Source organism: Bombus impatiens, unplaced genomic scaffold (assembly GCF_000188095.3).
Source record: "Bombus impatiens unplaced genomic scaffold, BIMP_2.2 scf_0146, whole genome shotgun sequence".
Lineage (NCBI taxonomy): Eukaryota > Metazoa > Arthropoda > Insecta > Hymenoptera > Apidae > Bombus > Bombus impatiens.
In genome coordinates, this window is record NT_176565.1 from 849453 (window position 1) to 865608 (window position 16156).

At 36.7% G+C, this 16156-nt stretch overlaps 2 protein-coding genes across 2 annotated transcripts; both read right to left on the reverse strand.

Annotated features, from left to right (window-relative positions):
- Positions 1-1026: 1026 nt before the first annotated feature.
- On the reverse strand, positions 1027-4142 carry LOC100747160 (adult-specific cuticular protein ACP-22-like). Its single transcript, XM_033319301.1, has 4 exons — positions 4128-4142; positions 3447-3513; positions 3139-3402; positions 1027-2831 (listed from the first exon to the last, which is right to left on the reverse strand). Exons 1-4 carry the CDS (start codon positions 4140-4142, stop codon positions 2671-2673), a joined length of 507 nt encoding a protein of 168 aa, XP_033175192.1. The 3' UTR covers positions 1027-2670.
- Positions 4143-5947: 1805 nt separating this feature from the next.
- LOC100749907 (D-beta-hydroxybutyrate dehydrogenase, mitochondrial) lies at positions 5948-14548 on the reverse strand. Its single transcript, XM_003487271.4, has 6 exons — positions 14294-14548; positions 8329-8555; positions 7979-8216; positions 6786-6938; positions 6494-6701; positions 5948-6357 (listed from the first exon to the last, which is right to left on the reverse strand). The coding sequence occupies exons 2-6, from the start codon at positions 8533-8535 to the stop codon at positions 6201-6203; spliced, it is 963 nt and encodes a 320-aa protein (XP_003487319.1). The 5' UTR covers positions 8536-8555; positions 14294-14548; the 3' UTR covers positions 5948-6200.
- Positions 14549-16156: the final 1608 nt, after the last annotated feature.

Here is a 16156-nt window from a genome sequence, read left to right on the forward strand (position 1 = left end):
ATATTCACTCTTAACCACCTTCAGTAATCGGATTGGGTGGATATATGTATGTAATAACTCTTCTAAATATTACTCATTATTCTAAATCTAAAAACTATATATTTACCTGACAACTTCTAAATGAACCGTTCTCGAATCTTCTTGCTGTGCTTCTAGTCCAAGAGTTCTACACTTCTACAGTTCTGTTGCCCACCAATATGACATATCGATCGCGAGAAATTTATATCGATTGCGATTGAACATTGCGATATATAATTGCGTATCTTGCCGTTTCATTGGCGCAGTTATCTCTACCAAATATGAGAACATTGCGCGCGCATTTCGTACAGGGATACATTGTCTAACTTGAAACAAAAAATAAAAAACTCCATTCTTTTATCCTTCTCGCCTATTAAATAATACAATTGATTTAGAAAAATATCTGTAATTTTATTTTTTAAAGTTTAATTTAAGTCAAATAAATGTATTGTAATTTTAAGTGTCAATTTTAAGTTTTATTAACTTAATGAATTTAATTTGGTAGTTCGTAATGCCGTAATGCCTCTTCACATCTAAATGATCTTACCGTCCCCCCCTCCCCCAATAATTTCTATTATATATATAAAAAATAGTTCTTCTATTATACATCCTGTTCGAAAACACACGTTCTGTAGTACCGACTATTCAGAAATTGTTACAATTTATAACATGGCATGCCGTTTATTTAAACAAAGTTTTAGTTAAAACTTGATTAAATGAACTTCTGGTAATTCAATTTTTGTATTTGAATACGAATTACTGTTATATGAATGAAAAATCTTAGGTAATAAGAAGAATCAGTATGATCTTTTTATATAAACTATTTGTCTCACGATAGGTTTGGGGAAAGGAAATTCTACCATATATTAAATACAAATCATAGACATTAGTGAATAAAATAACGTAAGTAATTAAATTAATAATTGAACTAACAAAATATTTTAACATAATCTTACATTAGAAGATAAAACAGAGTTGCGTGTGTGAAAATACATTAAACTTACATATTTAATAATCAATTGTCGTTAACGACTCGGAATTAAAAAATTGAAACGAAGTGGCTCGAGAGAAGATATATTAAACAAGAAACACATCTTTTCACCCGGGAGATCATATGTATAGAAAGATGTTTCAATATTTCAATGAATGTACATCTCTCACTGTCTCGCAGGGAAATACGAATACTTTGCTCCATAACGTAGATTGTATATATTTTAATAAAGTTTTTGTGCAACATTAAAGTCATTCAAATGCATTTTTGTAACAGAATTGTTGGATTCACGATTTTCGCAGGATTAGATAAATAAATGTATCCATTCTGCAGAAGATGGAAGCGTAAGAGGATAGCAAGAGGCGTGAGATTATATAAGTGGAACAAGCTAACTCCGTCCACTTTGTCGACATATTTCTTTTGCGAGGAAAGCTTATTTCACGTAGTCTACTCGTAATCCATCCGTTTACTTTAGTAAGGACTGTATCGATCTGCGCTGCGCGTTGCAGCGCGCATTCGTATACGGAATGAATATGCGTCATTTGTGCGTGAGTACATAGGGAGTAGGTTGGTTGCGATGAATTTCTGATTCAGATAGTTTTCATGGGCCAGTCGTTTAATAAAATATTTATATTGTATTATTAGCTGCAATGCAAAATGCGAAATCTCCTACGATATGGAGTGGATACACATAATCTTTATAAAATGATTCAACCTCTATCAATACATCGAAAATTATATTAAAAAGAAAGATTTACTCGCTAGTTTTACTATAAATAAGAAATGAAAAATATGTTATGTTCTTTTCAGTAGACAAAATAATTTTCCAAGCGATACGTAAAGCATGGAAACGGTGACAAACTCTGTCAGCTAATTACTTTAACGAGCTTCAAGTGGCATTTGATCATCGCAAGAGTCGGCGACGCGAAAATATAGTCGGCGATGCGATATAGAGGACCAGAACTAGAAGGTGTTACACATCCTACACATCGCTGCAGAAGCGAGAGGATTGTACGTCCTCGTATTTTTGGAAGCGGAATAATGCGTTTGTATTCCTGAATAAGTTTCATGAAATTTTATCATTGCTAGAATTTGAATCTTCCTTTTTGAACGACGTCTGGATGAAAGAAAGTTTGAGATAACTTGGGTAAATTTGGTTAATTTAATTACAGAAGTTACTTCCTCTGTTTGCTTTATGAAAAATTTACTCAGAGCTTTAATTTAAAGAAGAAATATTTGAAAGCAATGCATATTTTATTTTAATTGCTTTATCTATGAAAAAAGGAAGAATTAGGTGCATTGTTATGATTTGCATTCGTGAAACTTCGAACTGACAAGAAATTGTAGTTTCCACGCAACGTTGATAAAAATTATTGAAATATACGAATCGTATATACATATTCCCATATAAATCTTCGTAACATGATTACAGCCGTATTGAATGTTAATTTTTTATGAGTTCTCGGATATTTAGTTAAGTCAACTTAACGTTTGATTTGCTTTTTAATGTATTTTCTGCTTAATATTCTTTAACGTGACAACAATAAGAACAAAATTGTAGTTTATATAATAATAATAAATACATTGTGCGTGTAACGATAACAGTAACAATGTGAATTCAATAACAACGATATTCAGATAAATAAAAGATATCGTGTAATTTATCTATGCTTATGTCCACCATAAGTACCACCAGAATGATCATTTCCTCCATAATTATGAACTTCCGCGAAGAAACCTCCATGGGGGTGAGAATGATATTTTACGCTCCTCATGTTGCCACCAGGTTCGTGAATATGGTACTCTCCTTCGACCTCTTTCCCTGCGATTTAAAATATTTTTATCAATCATTCTCTGAAAGGCACGCGTTCACTCGAATATTCGTATTAACGATTCAAAGACACAAAATATCCTTATGTCAGTGTCAAATTATTATTCTTTTCGTTGTAAATTGGAAAAAAGTCTTAGAACTCGGGACTGGTCGACAAACAAACTCGCAACTAGTTCTAATTAAGAGGAAGTTCCACTGTCCAATTAATTCAAGGTTCTAATTAAGAGCACGAAATCAAGTCTCGGTACACTTTCTTGTCGGCGCTCGATCAATGTTTTGAGCTTGGCAGTATACGTACCGTCGCGATGTTCCTTCTGTCCATGGTAGTCCTTGGTGTGTTTATCATCCACACCATAAGCGAACTTATACTTAGGATGGGCCTTGTAATCGTGATGATGATGGCCGTGTTTGTCTTTCCAACTGATCTCTTCGTGATGGCCCACCACGGGTCCAGAAAAGTGATGAAAGGAATACGCATGACCATGACCTCCACCTCCACTGTGTCCGGCTCTATCTACGCCACCAGTGTCTTCGTCGTCTAAAATTAAATGTAGTAACCTTATTTTTAAATTTCAACATTAGTACAATATTTGACCGATATCATACCTTCGTGAAACATTTTTAGTTGAGCACTAGCAAAGGTGATCGAGATCAGAGCAAAAACAACTAAGTTCTGAAAGCGAATAAGACAAGAAAAGAATTGTCAATTTTTAATCTACCCGCTGACGTAGAGCATGCGGTTGGATGGAAAGTCGTGGCAAAAATATCTCGAAAATTAATCGTGAAAATCGAACGCTGGAAGAACACGACAGAAATTCATTTTAATCATAGAGGGTCGCGCATTCTGGGTAGAAAATTGCAAAAGGAGAACCCGTTATCCTTTCTCAGAAATATGAATGATAAGCGGAACAGACTCGTAAAGGCGATTTTCCCGATCGCATAAAGACTTCTAGAACATGCTGCGTTTTTACTTTACGATTACGACTTTGTAATACTTTGTCACGGATCCCGTGATTCGTTTTACGGAACGTCGCCCCACTCTTTAATCAATAACATCGGTGAAACTTGAAATTGGAACGATCGATCGCATTAGAACCGTCTGCCAGCATTCCTTCGTTCGACGAACTGTTCAAGTTGCCTGCGTTGTAATCCTTGCTTAATTGTTTCTCAACGAATTTGTATCAAGTAAACGTGTCAATAATCGCAACGCCAACTTTCACCAATAATCTCAAGTAAGACGTAATGCGTTCACCGCTACTTTCCAACACTTGTATCCTCTGTATTCACCTGTATCAACGCCATATTTGCTCCTTTGGAGGATCACGAATAGACTGATTATTGGATCGCAAAAATCCTATTTTATAAGAGCGTTCAGCTCACGAAAGAAAGAACTCATTAAAGCATTAATTTATTTGTCATAGCTTGTCAGTGATTTCAATAGAGTGAGAGGCAAAGCTAGTATTGCTCGCTGGACCGAATGTTTTTTAAAAGTTGCCGTTACAGTTCTAGTTTTCGTCATAGCCAGCCACGGATTGACATCGAAATTATATTGTGATGTAAAAGCTTGACAAAAATGCATTTCGAAACACTTGGCGAACCAAGAAATTCAGGTTTCCTGTTTCAAAATACCTTTGCAGAGGCGATTTCATGGTCCGGATATACAAAAAATCGATTGAAACGATCTGCTAACGAAACGCAAATTTTTCACTTGAAACTTGAATCACACGATCCAACCGATGATATTCACGCATGTCGTTCATAAACTTGGACTTTAATTCGAAGTTGCGCTCGTTATTATCCAAATTCAAGTATATGCAAATGCATTATCGATACTTTAGTAGATTTAATCAACACGAAAATCTGCGATAATTCTAGAATTATAGAGCTACAATTATTCCCACGTTGACTCTGCTCAATTTCATTGAAGAAATCGTCCTATCATATATTCGATCAATAACGTAAATTAGACTGTCAAGATTAATGAGTAATAAATTGCGTGTTTTCGACGATAGAGCGAACGAGTGTCAATATGTCGCCTGAATAGCCGCATCCCAGCGTGGCAATACAGTTTATTGTTGAATTTATTGCATTTCCGCGCAGCATTCGCTCGCATGATACATTCATTCCTGACTGAATTGTAATCTATCGATTCGATGTAAAGTCAAATACCCTCTCCTCCTTTCTCCCCTCTCTCTAGGAATATATCTCTTTGATTTAATGATTATCACCGTTGTATGTTGCTAATGTATGTTGGTCAATGAAATATTTTTGACGAATTGCCTTATGAATTATTAACGAATTTATCATCGAAGTTGCATTAACGTTACGTTTATTGAAAATCCCATGCCATTATGTAAATGTATTTTAGGAACGCAGATGAAGCTACAGTTTTCTAATTCGTCAACCTTTCACGTACCCTTTTTGTTTCCGGTATCGGAAAAAGATTATGCACGGTCTGATGATTAATTAGGATAGGGTTTCATGCGACAATAATACTCAACTTTATAATATTTTCTGCACAGTGCATATCTCCGTGAGGCACATTTTTCAAATATAGTTTTTCTCGTGTTTTAGCTAATTCTCACATGATTCGGCAATAACTCGATGATTTACGAAACAGGTTTTCGGAACTAGCGACAAAGAAATTGAGTAATGTTTCTTTTAGTCGTCAAAATTGCGTAACTCAAGGGAACTGCGCGTACGCCTTTACTCAATGAACTTTAGAAATTCAACAGTATTAATCTGTGGCTTGACAATGCAAATTGTTCATTTAAATTTCCGTGTTGCGGATATGATATTTATCGCTTACACGAATTCAAAGTTGCACATCAGTTACAAGCAAATTCGTTATTAATTCAGACGCTTGCGAATTACCCGTGAAACTCGCGATGGGTACTATCGTTACCGAAACTAATATACATACATAGTTTCTGGTGATTACCAACTATGTAATAGGAACTAAATAATTTACAATACCAACGTGCCATGTACATATATTTGAACAGAAGTTATTTGATTTCAGTTTATTGACTGGGAAAACTTTCTGCATCTGTAATGTCAATGTTTGAGATTATAATCGGAAGGAGACAACAAAGGAGACTTTGAAATTAATTACAGGTTTTTGTTAACATTGTATTAATTACAAAACTGTACATATTCTTGAAAACGTAAGCCTCTCGCGCATCGATACACCTAACAAGATGATTTAAAATTAAAAGGTTAAGGTGAATGTAGTGTAAAATTTACCGATGTTAGGATAACAAATATTAGTCTTACAAGATATTAGTGACTGATACTTAATTTGACGTAATACTAATTAAAGTTTGCGTATACGTTAACATTCACTAATTGAAAATTGGTTTATCTACAGAAGAGCCTCGTCTTGACAACCATGTCGTAAGAAATACGTGGGCAAGGTGACGTTAGTGCAGGGATTAATGAGTTTTGAATGGCATGTGTAGATACAGGTGCGGTCCATGTTCCCTCGGAAGATATTATTCCAGACTCTACGTCGGAGCTGAAAATAAAAGCATTTCTCACTTTAACTTTAAAGATATCGACTGTCGAAATTGAAAACTTCGATGTCAAAGTGCACGTTGTATCGTTGTATTGGAGAATTACAAGTTACTATGATATAACATTTGGAATCTTACGTCTTGAGAACAGGTGAATTGTAAAGAATAAGAGGATTCACGGGTGGCGGTCTAAGGAGAACGACGTCAACCCCGGAGGATTGTAGTTCGCTTTTTAATGCTTCTGCGGCTCCTTCTACAGCTTTTCTGGACGCGCTGTACGCTACCAGTCCTGTTCCAATTTTGGTACCGTAGCTTGTCGTGGAATCGCCCAAGAGAATGATGCGTCCTTCGAAAGAAAAACGTTTTTTATAACTTACCATGGGATAGAAGATCTTACGTGTATGTTTCCAACTTTAAAATTGAAACAGACCTCTTTTTGCGCGCAAAAGAGGAATGAACATTCTCGCGGTCCTAAGTGGCGCCACTAAGTTATGTCGTAACATCGATTCCCACGCGGAACTCGGTTGTCTCTCTATGGCACCTGATAGGGCCAAACCGCCAGTGTACACGATTGCCCAGAGACCTATAGTCGAACAAAGTTGGAACATCAGTGTAAAGTAGAGAGTTTGGACAACGCGACAGACACAGCAAAGATGGAAGTGCGTCCTTGCGAAATTTTTACCAGGTCTAATACAGATGTTGAACGCTAATGGGACCTTAGCAATGAGAACTACAATCTGCTTCAAGAATTTGCTAGAGAAAGGATACTGAAAAACAGGAGGAACGATACATATCGAAGTATCAAGTCTAATATAATTGCGTTATAAACCGATGTTTGCGAAGATATGGAAAGCAAGAAATATGAATTGAAATAGATTCATTTCTTTCGACAGGCGGTTGCCAGTAGCCGTAGCTTGGATTTGTTCTTTTTAACCAAGCACTTTCTAGGAAATCGAAAAATTTGATAGCTACCAAATCTTTGCGGTTAGTAAATTTGAAAGCTTTATTCCACACATCTCTGCTATATGTGATCCGTTGTCTTCGTGTCCCAACTATACGATGGAACTCGGTGAGTGTTATATCGAGATGGATAACTGACCGAAATCATTGCGAAAGCAATTTTCGATCTTACGTCGATGTTATCATTTACATCTCAGGTTACAATTTCAATTTGAAATTTTAGCATAACTTAAATATTCTGTATAAAATTTCGCACGCGCCTTTAGATTCGTATAATTAAATAACACGGTAGCGACTTAAAGTCGAAATGAATAGCCTGGAGCACACAGCTGGCCATTGATGAACGGTAGTGCGAAAAGTTTCTGAAACAAAACTCGAACACCGTGCGAAATTTAATTAACTTTCCTTCAAGATAACACGATTTTTGGTTAATTAAGTATCCCATCTGTTCGTTCAACATCGGCTAGAGATATTCGTTAAAGGGTCTTCAACTTTTCTTTCGAAATATGACTCAAAACTATCGACGAGGGTAAGTTCAGTACTTTGTAAATGAGATTGTAACGAATCTCTGAAATCTATGAATCGAGATCTATGAAAAAATGACTGGGATCGAATAAAGAACGGAGCGTGCCCGATCTTCGCATTAAATCAACAATCGCTTGCCATCTTCGCCAGCCGGAAGTTTCGCCCTAACTGCATCCAAACAAGCGCGTAAACTGTCCTCCCTCGTTGAGTCCAATTCCAATGGTACGATTCGACCGCGAGCACGTACTTCCGGATCTTGTGTGTTCCCTTGAACTGTGTTCGTCGGATCCTCCTCCCTTTCTTTCTGTTGTTCTATCGCCCTAACGATTTTCATTGATGGTGAATTTCCAGAAGGATCCAATAGACCAGCAAATACCTATGCGATAATTGATCGAGCTTACAAAAAGGATATTTCTATGTAATATCGTCGTTAATTTCTTTAGAAAGAAAAATGATCGCGCAAAGTATAGAGACACAACGGGTATTACCTTGTAACCAGCTTCGTAAAGTGCAAGGGCGATCTGCAGGCCTACGGATGTATCGCAGCTGGTCACGAGTACATGGAGTTTGTTACGAGTCTCGTACTCATCGGTGGCGTTCCTCGATTGCCGCATTAGGTAGGCCAACAGAGCAGCGGCTATCGAACAGAGAGCTAATATTTGTAGGGCCAAAATGGCCCCAGTCTCAGCATCCATCCTGCCAAGTAATATTCAATCTGCAAAGCAGAAGTTACATCTCTATTACGGTACAATTCAAGCCAGATCATACGGATCATTCCACTTCCGCAATGCGTCGAAATAGTTTCTCATAGCTGTTATGGTACAACTTAGCGCTAAATTTCATATTGCAGTTTCACATACTAATATATTTACAACCTCGATTTCACCACTTCGCATCATTCGAAACATACTGTGTATTAACTACGTCTGAGAACGTAGTTCAAGGATAAATATGCTAGGGAAAATTACATCAGTTTCTTCTCACATCCGCAACATTAATTAACAAACCTATGGACTTCGAGTCATCGAACTTAATGAGAACGTGGATGACATCCGCGTCTCTTACGATCCATAATGTTTATGGAATTTTATAAATTTGCTCCCTTCGATTTCATGATGCTAAAATTTCAATCTCATTGTACAATATCTTTCTACGATGAATTTACTCCGTACACATCGATATTATTTGTATCAACGTTTTCGATAGCGGCACGCAACCCGTATAAATCCACCGCGAAGCGTAATTCTGTGCACGAATGCCGTTGACAGCCGATCAATCAATAATGATGCCATAAGGCATAGTATATTTAACCTAGACCCGCGACAACGAAATTGCTGCGAAATGGTCGGACAGCGACGATACAACAAATCAAGGATTTTCACGCGTATTGTCAACCGATCGTGTTATTTCATTCCATAAAGAATTGCTGATGGCCTCGGTGTGTTCATCGATTACTGACATCTCGCAGTAGTATTTCATACCGGTGAGACATTATGTAGTTTAACTATCTCCCGAGATAAAATATATTTCTCGACTGCATTAAGGTGTAGTCGAGAGTAATGCCATTTTATAACAACAACGTGAAAGTAAATAGATTAAAAATCAATTCTCCGATGCATTGCTATGCAAAGAACATAATTTTTCTTGTTAACTTCCATATTTTCAGAACAACGAAGAACTTGAATTTCTTTTTCTTTTAGAAAGTCTTTTTTCATGTTTCACTCCGTAATTGAATTCTTTGATAACAATTTGACGATATAACGATACTCTAAAAAATTTTATCAAGAAGATTTCACGGCAATATTTTTTTCAATATGGTGCAAAATGTTGTGAAGTTTCCCAATACTAAAAGCCTTTTTAACTAACAGGTATATACACGTTGGATGGAATTCAATTAAAGATACCTTTTGTTTCCATTATACTGTTAATAGAAAATAGAAAACGGAGATTTCACTTATTTGCGACGAAATAATTGCAGTAAGTCGTTTATAAATAATTTTTCCTCAAATTATTCATGAAAAGGTACCTGTTAGTTGGAGAGATTTCTAACCGTAAAATCAAGGAAGTTTTCACGAACGAAATCATAGAAAGGAAGAACTCGTATTTGAAATATAATGCAATAAATTGTAATGATTCAATAACGTCGGGAACGCGTCTACGCGAGGGTATCACGGCGAAACACATCGCAAATTCTGTTTTTCCCGCGAAAAGTGAAGGGCGATGGAAAGGTTTTTGCTCAATGCAATGACTCGCCTTTCTAAAGTGTATCTGAGTTCAGCGAGGCGTGGTTTAAAGCCGCTTCTATTTTTCTTCACAGCTGACCATCGATCGTCATCGTTGCAACAAACTTTGTTTTGATTCGTAAAGTCGAACGCAAGTCACTTTCAAATTTCACAATTATGAAAATCACTGATCATTCTGATCAATTATGAAATATTCATCGATTTTTGCAAAAAAGATATTTCAAGATATTAATTTTAAGAATCGTGACAGTTTGAGCAATGATCAAAGGCCATTTGAAAAACTAAACGCTATAAAGTACGATTGCAAGTATGGACGTATATAATTGCGATTTTCAACTGAACATCACATGTAATTTCTTGAAGTAATTTGCGAGCATAATTTATTTGGAATAAAACCGATTTGAACTGTCGGTCGACTTTCGTGTCAGTTATCCATTCATGAAAATGGTCACGTATCGGAATCGTCTCTCCTCTAGGGCTCGTAAAAATCTCGAGTTCCCGCGAGCGAGTAGCCGCAAATGCTCACCTCTTGTATCGAACAATATACCTAGAAAGCGTATCGTTGAAAATTACACTCGGCTGATGCTCGGAGTATTCAGAGAGGTATTTGGTTTTCAATGATAAGCTTCGATTTCAAACGGAATATGAGAGTTCACTGGCTGATGCAAATTATTTGAGGAAAGTGCGTGGCGATTACACGTGATAAATTATATTTTTGTCATCTAAAAGCTAACGGAAATACCATGTGACCAGAGTTAATACTTTCGAACGCTTCCATTGGTACCATTGATTGCAACTGATGCATTATTTTTGTTACATGTGATCGCGCGTCGCTGTGGTAGTAATGAAAAGTCCAAATATATTTAAAATTGATACATTTGCTATAAAATTGCGCGTATTCCGCTTTTACGAATAACGTATGGATGCATGAAATATCTTAATCTGAAATTGAAAAGAGAAACTGTCTTTAGTTTATAAACACCTGCAATTTTTTAAAGAATCTTCGTGAATACAGAGCTCTCCAGATGAGAAGGCAATGGAAATACATATACGCACGAACAAGTTTGTTTGTGCGCCTCGATTGCGTGCCAAATCATGGCGGTTAACTTTCTCTGGAATGCAGGTACAGAAAGAAACCTGCCTGAAAGACAGGTGCTACGAAATTATGGAAGCTTATCCAAGATCTCTCAAATACCGCATCTGTTTTTTTTACAACCTAACTCTCGGTGAAACGTTCAGTTTTTATTTCCTTTCTATTTTTTCTTAATTAATTTATCAATCAGTTATCGCAGAGTTCAAACCTTATTAAGGCGCTAAAATAATCGTTCGCGCTATTTTATTCATCATTTTATACAGAGCAGGAGATAAGCAGGAGAGTATGCGTGGCATTCGAAATTTGTAACTAAAAGAAAACATTATACGCGTGAAAATAGTATAGAGGATATTTTCGATTTAAGAGAGAAAGCAAGTGTCAATATTTAAACTCACGTGCTGCATAAATGATAGGAATTTGCAGGGATGCACAGACATCGTATACATTTTATCTAGAAAGGTAGATAAAATTCAAGGTTCGTAAAATAAATTATTCTTCTTCTTTCGACTTAATATTATAAATTAGCGGTATCGTTAATAATTATACGCTCCCACAATTTCATTCGAGCGAAACGAAGTAAAAGGCAAGTCGAACTGACATTTATTTGCAAATTATCTCGTTCGGTAGATCCATAAAATACTTTCGTTATCGAGAAAAACTGTTTCATTGCTTTATCGCTGTTACACTGAAACAAAATTATTTACACCTTTCGTTCTGCATCGAAACCGAGATGGATATAAAAAAGATAACATCAGTTGTGAGCTGAAGCTTAAAAAAGGACACCTACTTTGCTACCTTCTTTATCAAACAGCAACTACGATCATGATGTCATGCCAATAAGCTGCTATGTCATGTCTATTAATCGCTAATGCTGCGTGAGGTATGTACCAGCTGGAATGTTGGCAGTTACACGAAATACACGTATATGGGTGTTCTAGACACGCGTTTAGAAGCGGCAATACACAAGTATCGAGACGGCCAGAATGGGCCTGGACCTTCGTATCTACGGTATGTATGGACGAATCACATTTCGTGGTCGCATTATCGAATTGCAGGAGTTTATTCGCTCGTACTAATTTCGATGGGAATGTAGAAATATCGATTAGAGGCTTGGCCTCTCCTCCGTGTGCTCCTTCTGATCTAGAATCTTGCCCAACAATCCTGGGCTCTCTGCGCCCGCGCGATGGAACATTGCAACGTTCCATTGCCTGACCGATAGAAATCTTACTAAAATAATTCCAATGAAAACACTCGAATATGTCGAAAGTTATACGCGGTTATTAAAACTTGGCGATTGCGGAATCGGAATATTCTCTCGTCCTCCAAGCATGAAATATTCAAATTAATATGTACATATGCATCGTGGTTCCCGCTATTTTTATGTAGGCGGTTGAATCCCGCTAGAGAATTAACCTAGTCTGTGTTCGAATCGTTCGAGGAAAGCACGAAGCTTAGCGCGCGATTTAACGGAGTTTCCTGGGCAACCAGGCGGCTCTTTTCTTTATGATCGTAAGAAATATTAGCGAAGGACTGGCATTCGCAGCGCTGAAACCGTACATCGCCGTGTAAGCAGCGGCAACTAACAGTTGCGTAGATACATCCAACAGTACAGATAAACGTGCAACGGTACTCCATGTTGACCGCGAGTGACCGCGTGGAAAAGTTAAATGCTTGCGGTCCGCAAATATCATTCGATTGCTATTTGCATGATAATCATCGCAGTATTTACGTGGCACTGTGCTTTTCCGTATATGTTACGTAACTATGGAATGCTTATAGCTGAAGATCAATTGAAGAAAAAGTTTCCCGACGTTAAATTGCCCGTGCAAAAGTAATGAAAAAGCCTAAATGGATTAAGTTATTGGTTACGCAAGTAGTCTAACTAAAACGATACGTGACGTCGGCCGTGGCAATTATATAACGATATCGCGAATCCTTGGAACTTTATTTTATGAGCTCGCATTTATGAGCTCGCACCTCGTGGACGTGTACATACAGACATCTCATTCATATATTAGCGACCACATGCCACGATACCCGCTTAGAAAGTTTAGGCCAAGCACTTTTCCTGCAGTTCATTGGAAAGCTGAATACGATTTGGCCATCGAGGAACGAGAAAAATTGCGTGGCACTGTAGTTCCCCTTTTTGTATGCATAAATTTCCAACGACTGAAATTTTCTTATCGTAATCGTTAAAACAAACACGAATCTGTTTAAGCTTGCATATTTCTGCGCCAACATTTATCGGATTCTACACCTTCGTGCGAATTCAATGAGAATTCTGTAAGCTTCTACGAACGAAAGTATCGTTGCAGCGTTGCACGAACAACTCTTTGTTTCGATTAGCTGTTAAGCGAAGATCGTTGCTTCCGCTTCGAAACTTGCGATTATCGTCGCTGGCGAACCATGTCAACGGAACGAGATGGTTGCTAAGATGTTTGGTCGATCAACAATGTAAATAGTTGCAACATTTCCAAGAGTTGGGAAGTTTTTATAATTTTTTATATAAAAAAAGAAACTATGTTACTAAAAAATAAGTAAAAATAAAAGATTTCAAAAGAGTGACACCCAACAGATGGTCTCGCTCGACTTTCGAAAAACAAGATAAGTTAATAATATGTACATATATCGCTTACAATATTTTTGCCCGAACGCACAAAGAACGGCTTACAATGATCGTTTAATGTCCATGTTTTACTATATAATTTTTTACATGTTACGCGCCACTCGGTTTCTCGATTCACGCTCTGCTTCACCCTTAATCAATTTATCGCTTCATTGCAATTGTAGATGCGACGAGTATAATATTAATCGTAAAATCTTTATTGACGTGCCGTTCTCACCACGTTTGATACATTTAAGACTAATTTTAATAACTGTGTTCGACGATAGGTTTGCTCGTTAAAGCTCTTAAATATGCGAAACAAATACGATCATATACATGGATATATTTCCTTGAAATCTGAATATGTCACTGGACAGATACCATAAAGGAGTAAACGGAAAGATAAATCCAGTTGATTATTGTAATTTAGCATGAATATTTCTTCTTATTAAGTGGCAATATTCTCAATAAAAAAATAATAATAAAGATATTGTGTCAAAAGCAACACTTACTTGAATTTGACAGAAGAGTTGTGGACGTCGAGGTCAAGTACTTAGTCACGTCACTTTGGTATTCGATGGCCTCTTGTCAAGAAAATTCGGCACACTCGAAAACAACACAAAGTGAGAAAACAGCGGATTTACGAGCACTCGAAAGTACCGGCGAGCGGCAAGCCCCGACGCGTGTTTCTACGGCACAACTGGCTTTCGAGAATTCCCGCTTGGAATGCCCACGAGGACGAACGGTATAAGATGCTTCGACGTTGGCTGTCTCGACAAATGGAAAAGGCACGGTCGAAGCATCTTCGCCGCGCCTACAATTATGTGTCCGTGTCTATCGCTCCTCAATGCTCTTCGACTTTCAATTGCCTACACCTCCGTCAATGTTAATTTCTAAAGAACGGGCTATTTAACGTACCTCGAATTTTCTTCAAATAAATCACGAGTTTTTCAAATTAGTTTGAAAATGACTGAATTATTACTTATTTGATGTCAAGTCCGTGTTTCACTGTGAAGGAAAGTGACGAACGCGGAGAAATTTCTTTATATTACGTAAAAACACTTGTTCCGGTTATGCTGAAATACGGAATACCTAAATTTACGGCAAGGGATTTTAGTGATTTAGGAAAAAATTAATTTTAATTTGCTTAAAGTAAAGCAGGTTTACGACTTTTCTTTTTTATTGCCACGCAGATATAGTGGATCGTCTTTTATTCGTTTTCCCCGCACAAAATAAAATAGAATGTGGCGACAGAATTTCTGAAGACATGGTCACGTAATCAATTTTGTGGGGAAAAAATGATGGCTTACTGGAGGCTTAATGAGAATGTCGCGTCGGTAGGATTTGAAATTACGTGGATCAGAGAAGCTCACTAGGTAGGCGTAATATGCAGCATCGACAAAAAAGATTCGCTTAATATCTTGATCTCTTTTATAGCGAAATAATACTTTTTTCTTTAATTATTCTTTTTTCTTTTAATTATTCTACTCGTACATTTCTTGCAACATTCCTTGACGTGTTAACAGCTTTAAACATCTCTGAGACGTCTTCTTAAAAAAAGATATCAATTATCTCTAAATTTATAGAAGCCACCAAATGCATTATTCGAAGAAGCACTAACGACTACGAGTTGCGGAACGTGTTTTTCATTTCATTCAGTTAATCTATCGTCATATCTTCCGTCAAGCCCTCTACAAAATTCTGGTCCGCAATGACCTACATACTACTTGATCGATTAATTTTCCTTTGACCTCGTTCTTTTTGCAAATTATGAGGTATTTGCAAATCGTAATACGATAAATGATGAAGCAACAACAGAAATATAATAATGGAAGATCTAAATTATGGAATTAACAGAGTATTAGAGAGGTTATTATTAATTTCACGAAGATAACAATTACTATTCGAAGGGTTGGTGCAGTAAATGGCATTATTGTTAATAAAATATCTTATTTTATCGCATGCACTTTCGATGACATCCACTGCAATGAAATTTATACAAATACGTATCTGATGATGATTATCTTTGTCGTACATAAACATTTCATACTTCTTATCTACAATGAATTTTATAGAGTAATTATAAATCTTAAACGAAATAGTACAACCATCGTATAAATTTCAGTCACGATTAACCCCTTTCAGCACTGTGTCATCGTGTGACAATGCTGTACGCAGTCAGAAAATATTCGTTTCGTACGGCGACCGAATATTAATTTATCGAATAAGTTCATGCGTGGAATTCATACTAATGATGTTCATTCTCTTATAAAGTTAAATTAAACTGAAGAAATTAAAACAACGAGATCAATGTTGCATTAATATTATTCGAATAAAACATTGCGAAATATTAAAATTTTGATGAATACGTAATA

What these genes read in the sequence shown, in the direction of transcription:
- LOC100749907 (XM_003487271.4), bottom strand. Translation starts at nt 8,535, where the DNA reads ATGGATGCTGAGACTGGGGCCATTTTGGCCCTACAAATATTAGCTCTC. An exon ending in TTTACGAAGCTGGTTACAAG is followed by an intron (nt 8,217 to 8,328) that starts GTAATACCCGTT and finishes ATTATCGCATAG; the next exon opens with GTATTTGCTGGTCTATTGGA. An exon ending in AATTCACCTGTTCTCAAGAC is followed by an intron (nt 6,358 to 6,493) that starts GTAAGATTCCAA and finishes TTTTATTTTCAG; the next exon opens with CTCCGACGTAGAGTCTGGAA.
- LOC100747160 (XM_033319301.1), bottom strand. An exon ending in ACTAAAAATGTTTCACGAAG is followed by an intron (nt 3,403 to 3,446) that starts GTATGATATCGG and finishes GAAATTTAAAAA; the next exon opens with TAAGGTTACTACATTTAATT. An exon ending in ACAGAAGGAACATCGCGACG is followed by an intron (nt 2,832 to 3,138) that starts GTACGTATACTG and finishes TTTAAATCGCAG; the next exon opens with GGAAAGAGGTCGAAGGAGAG.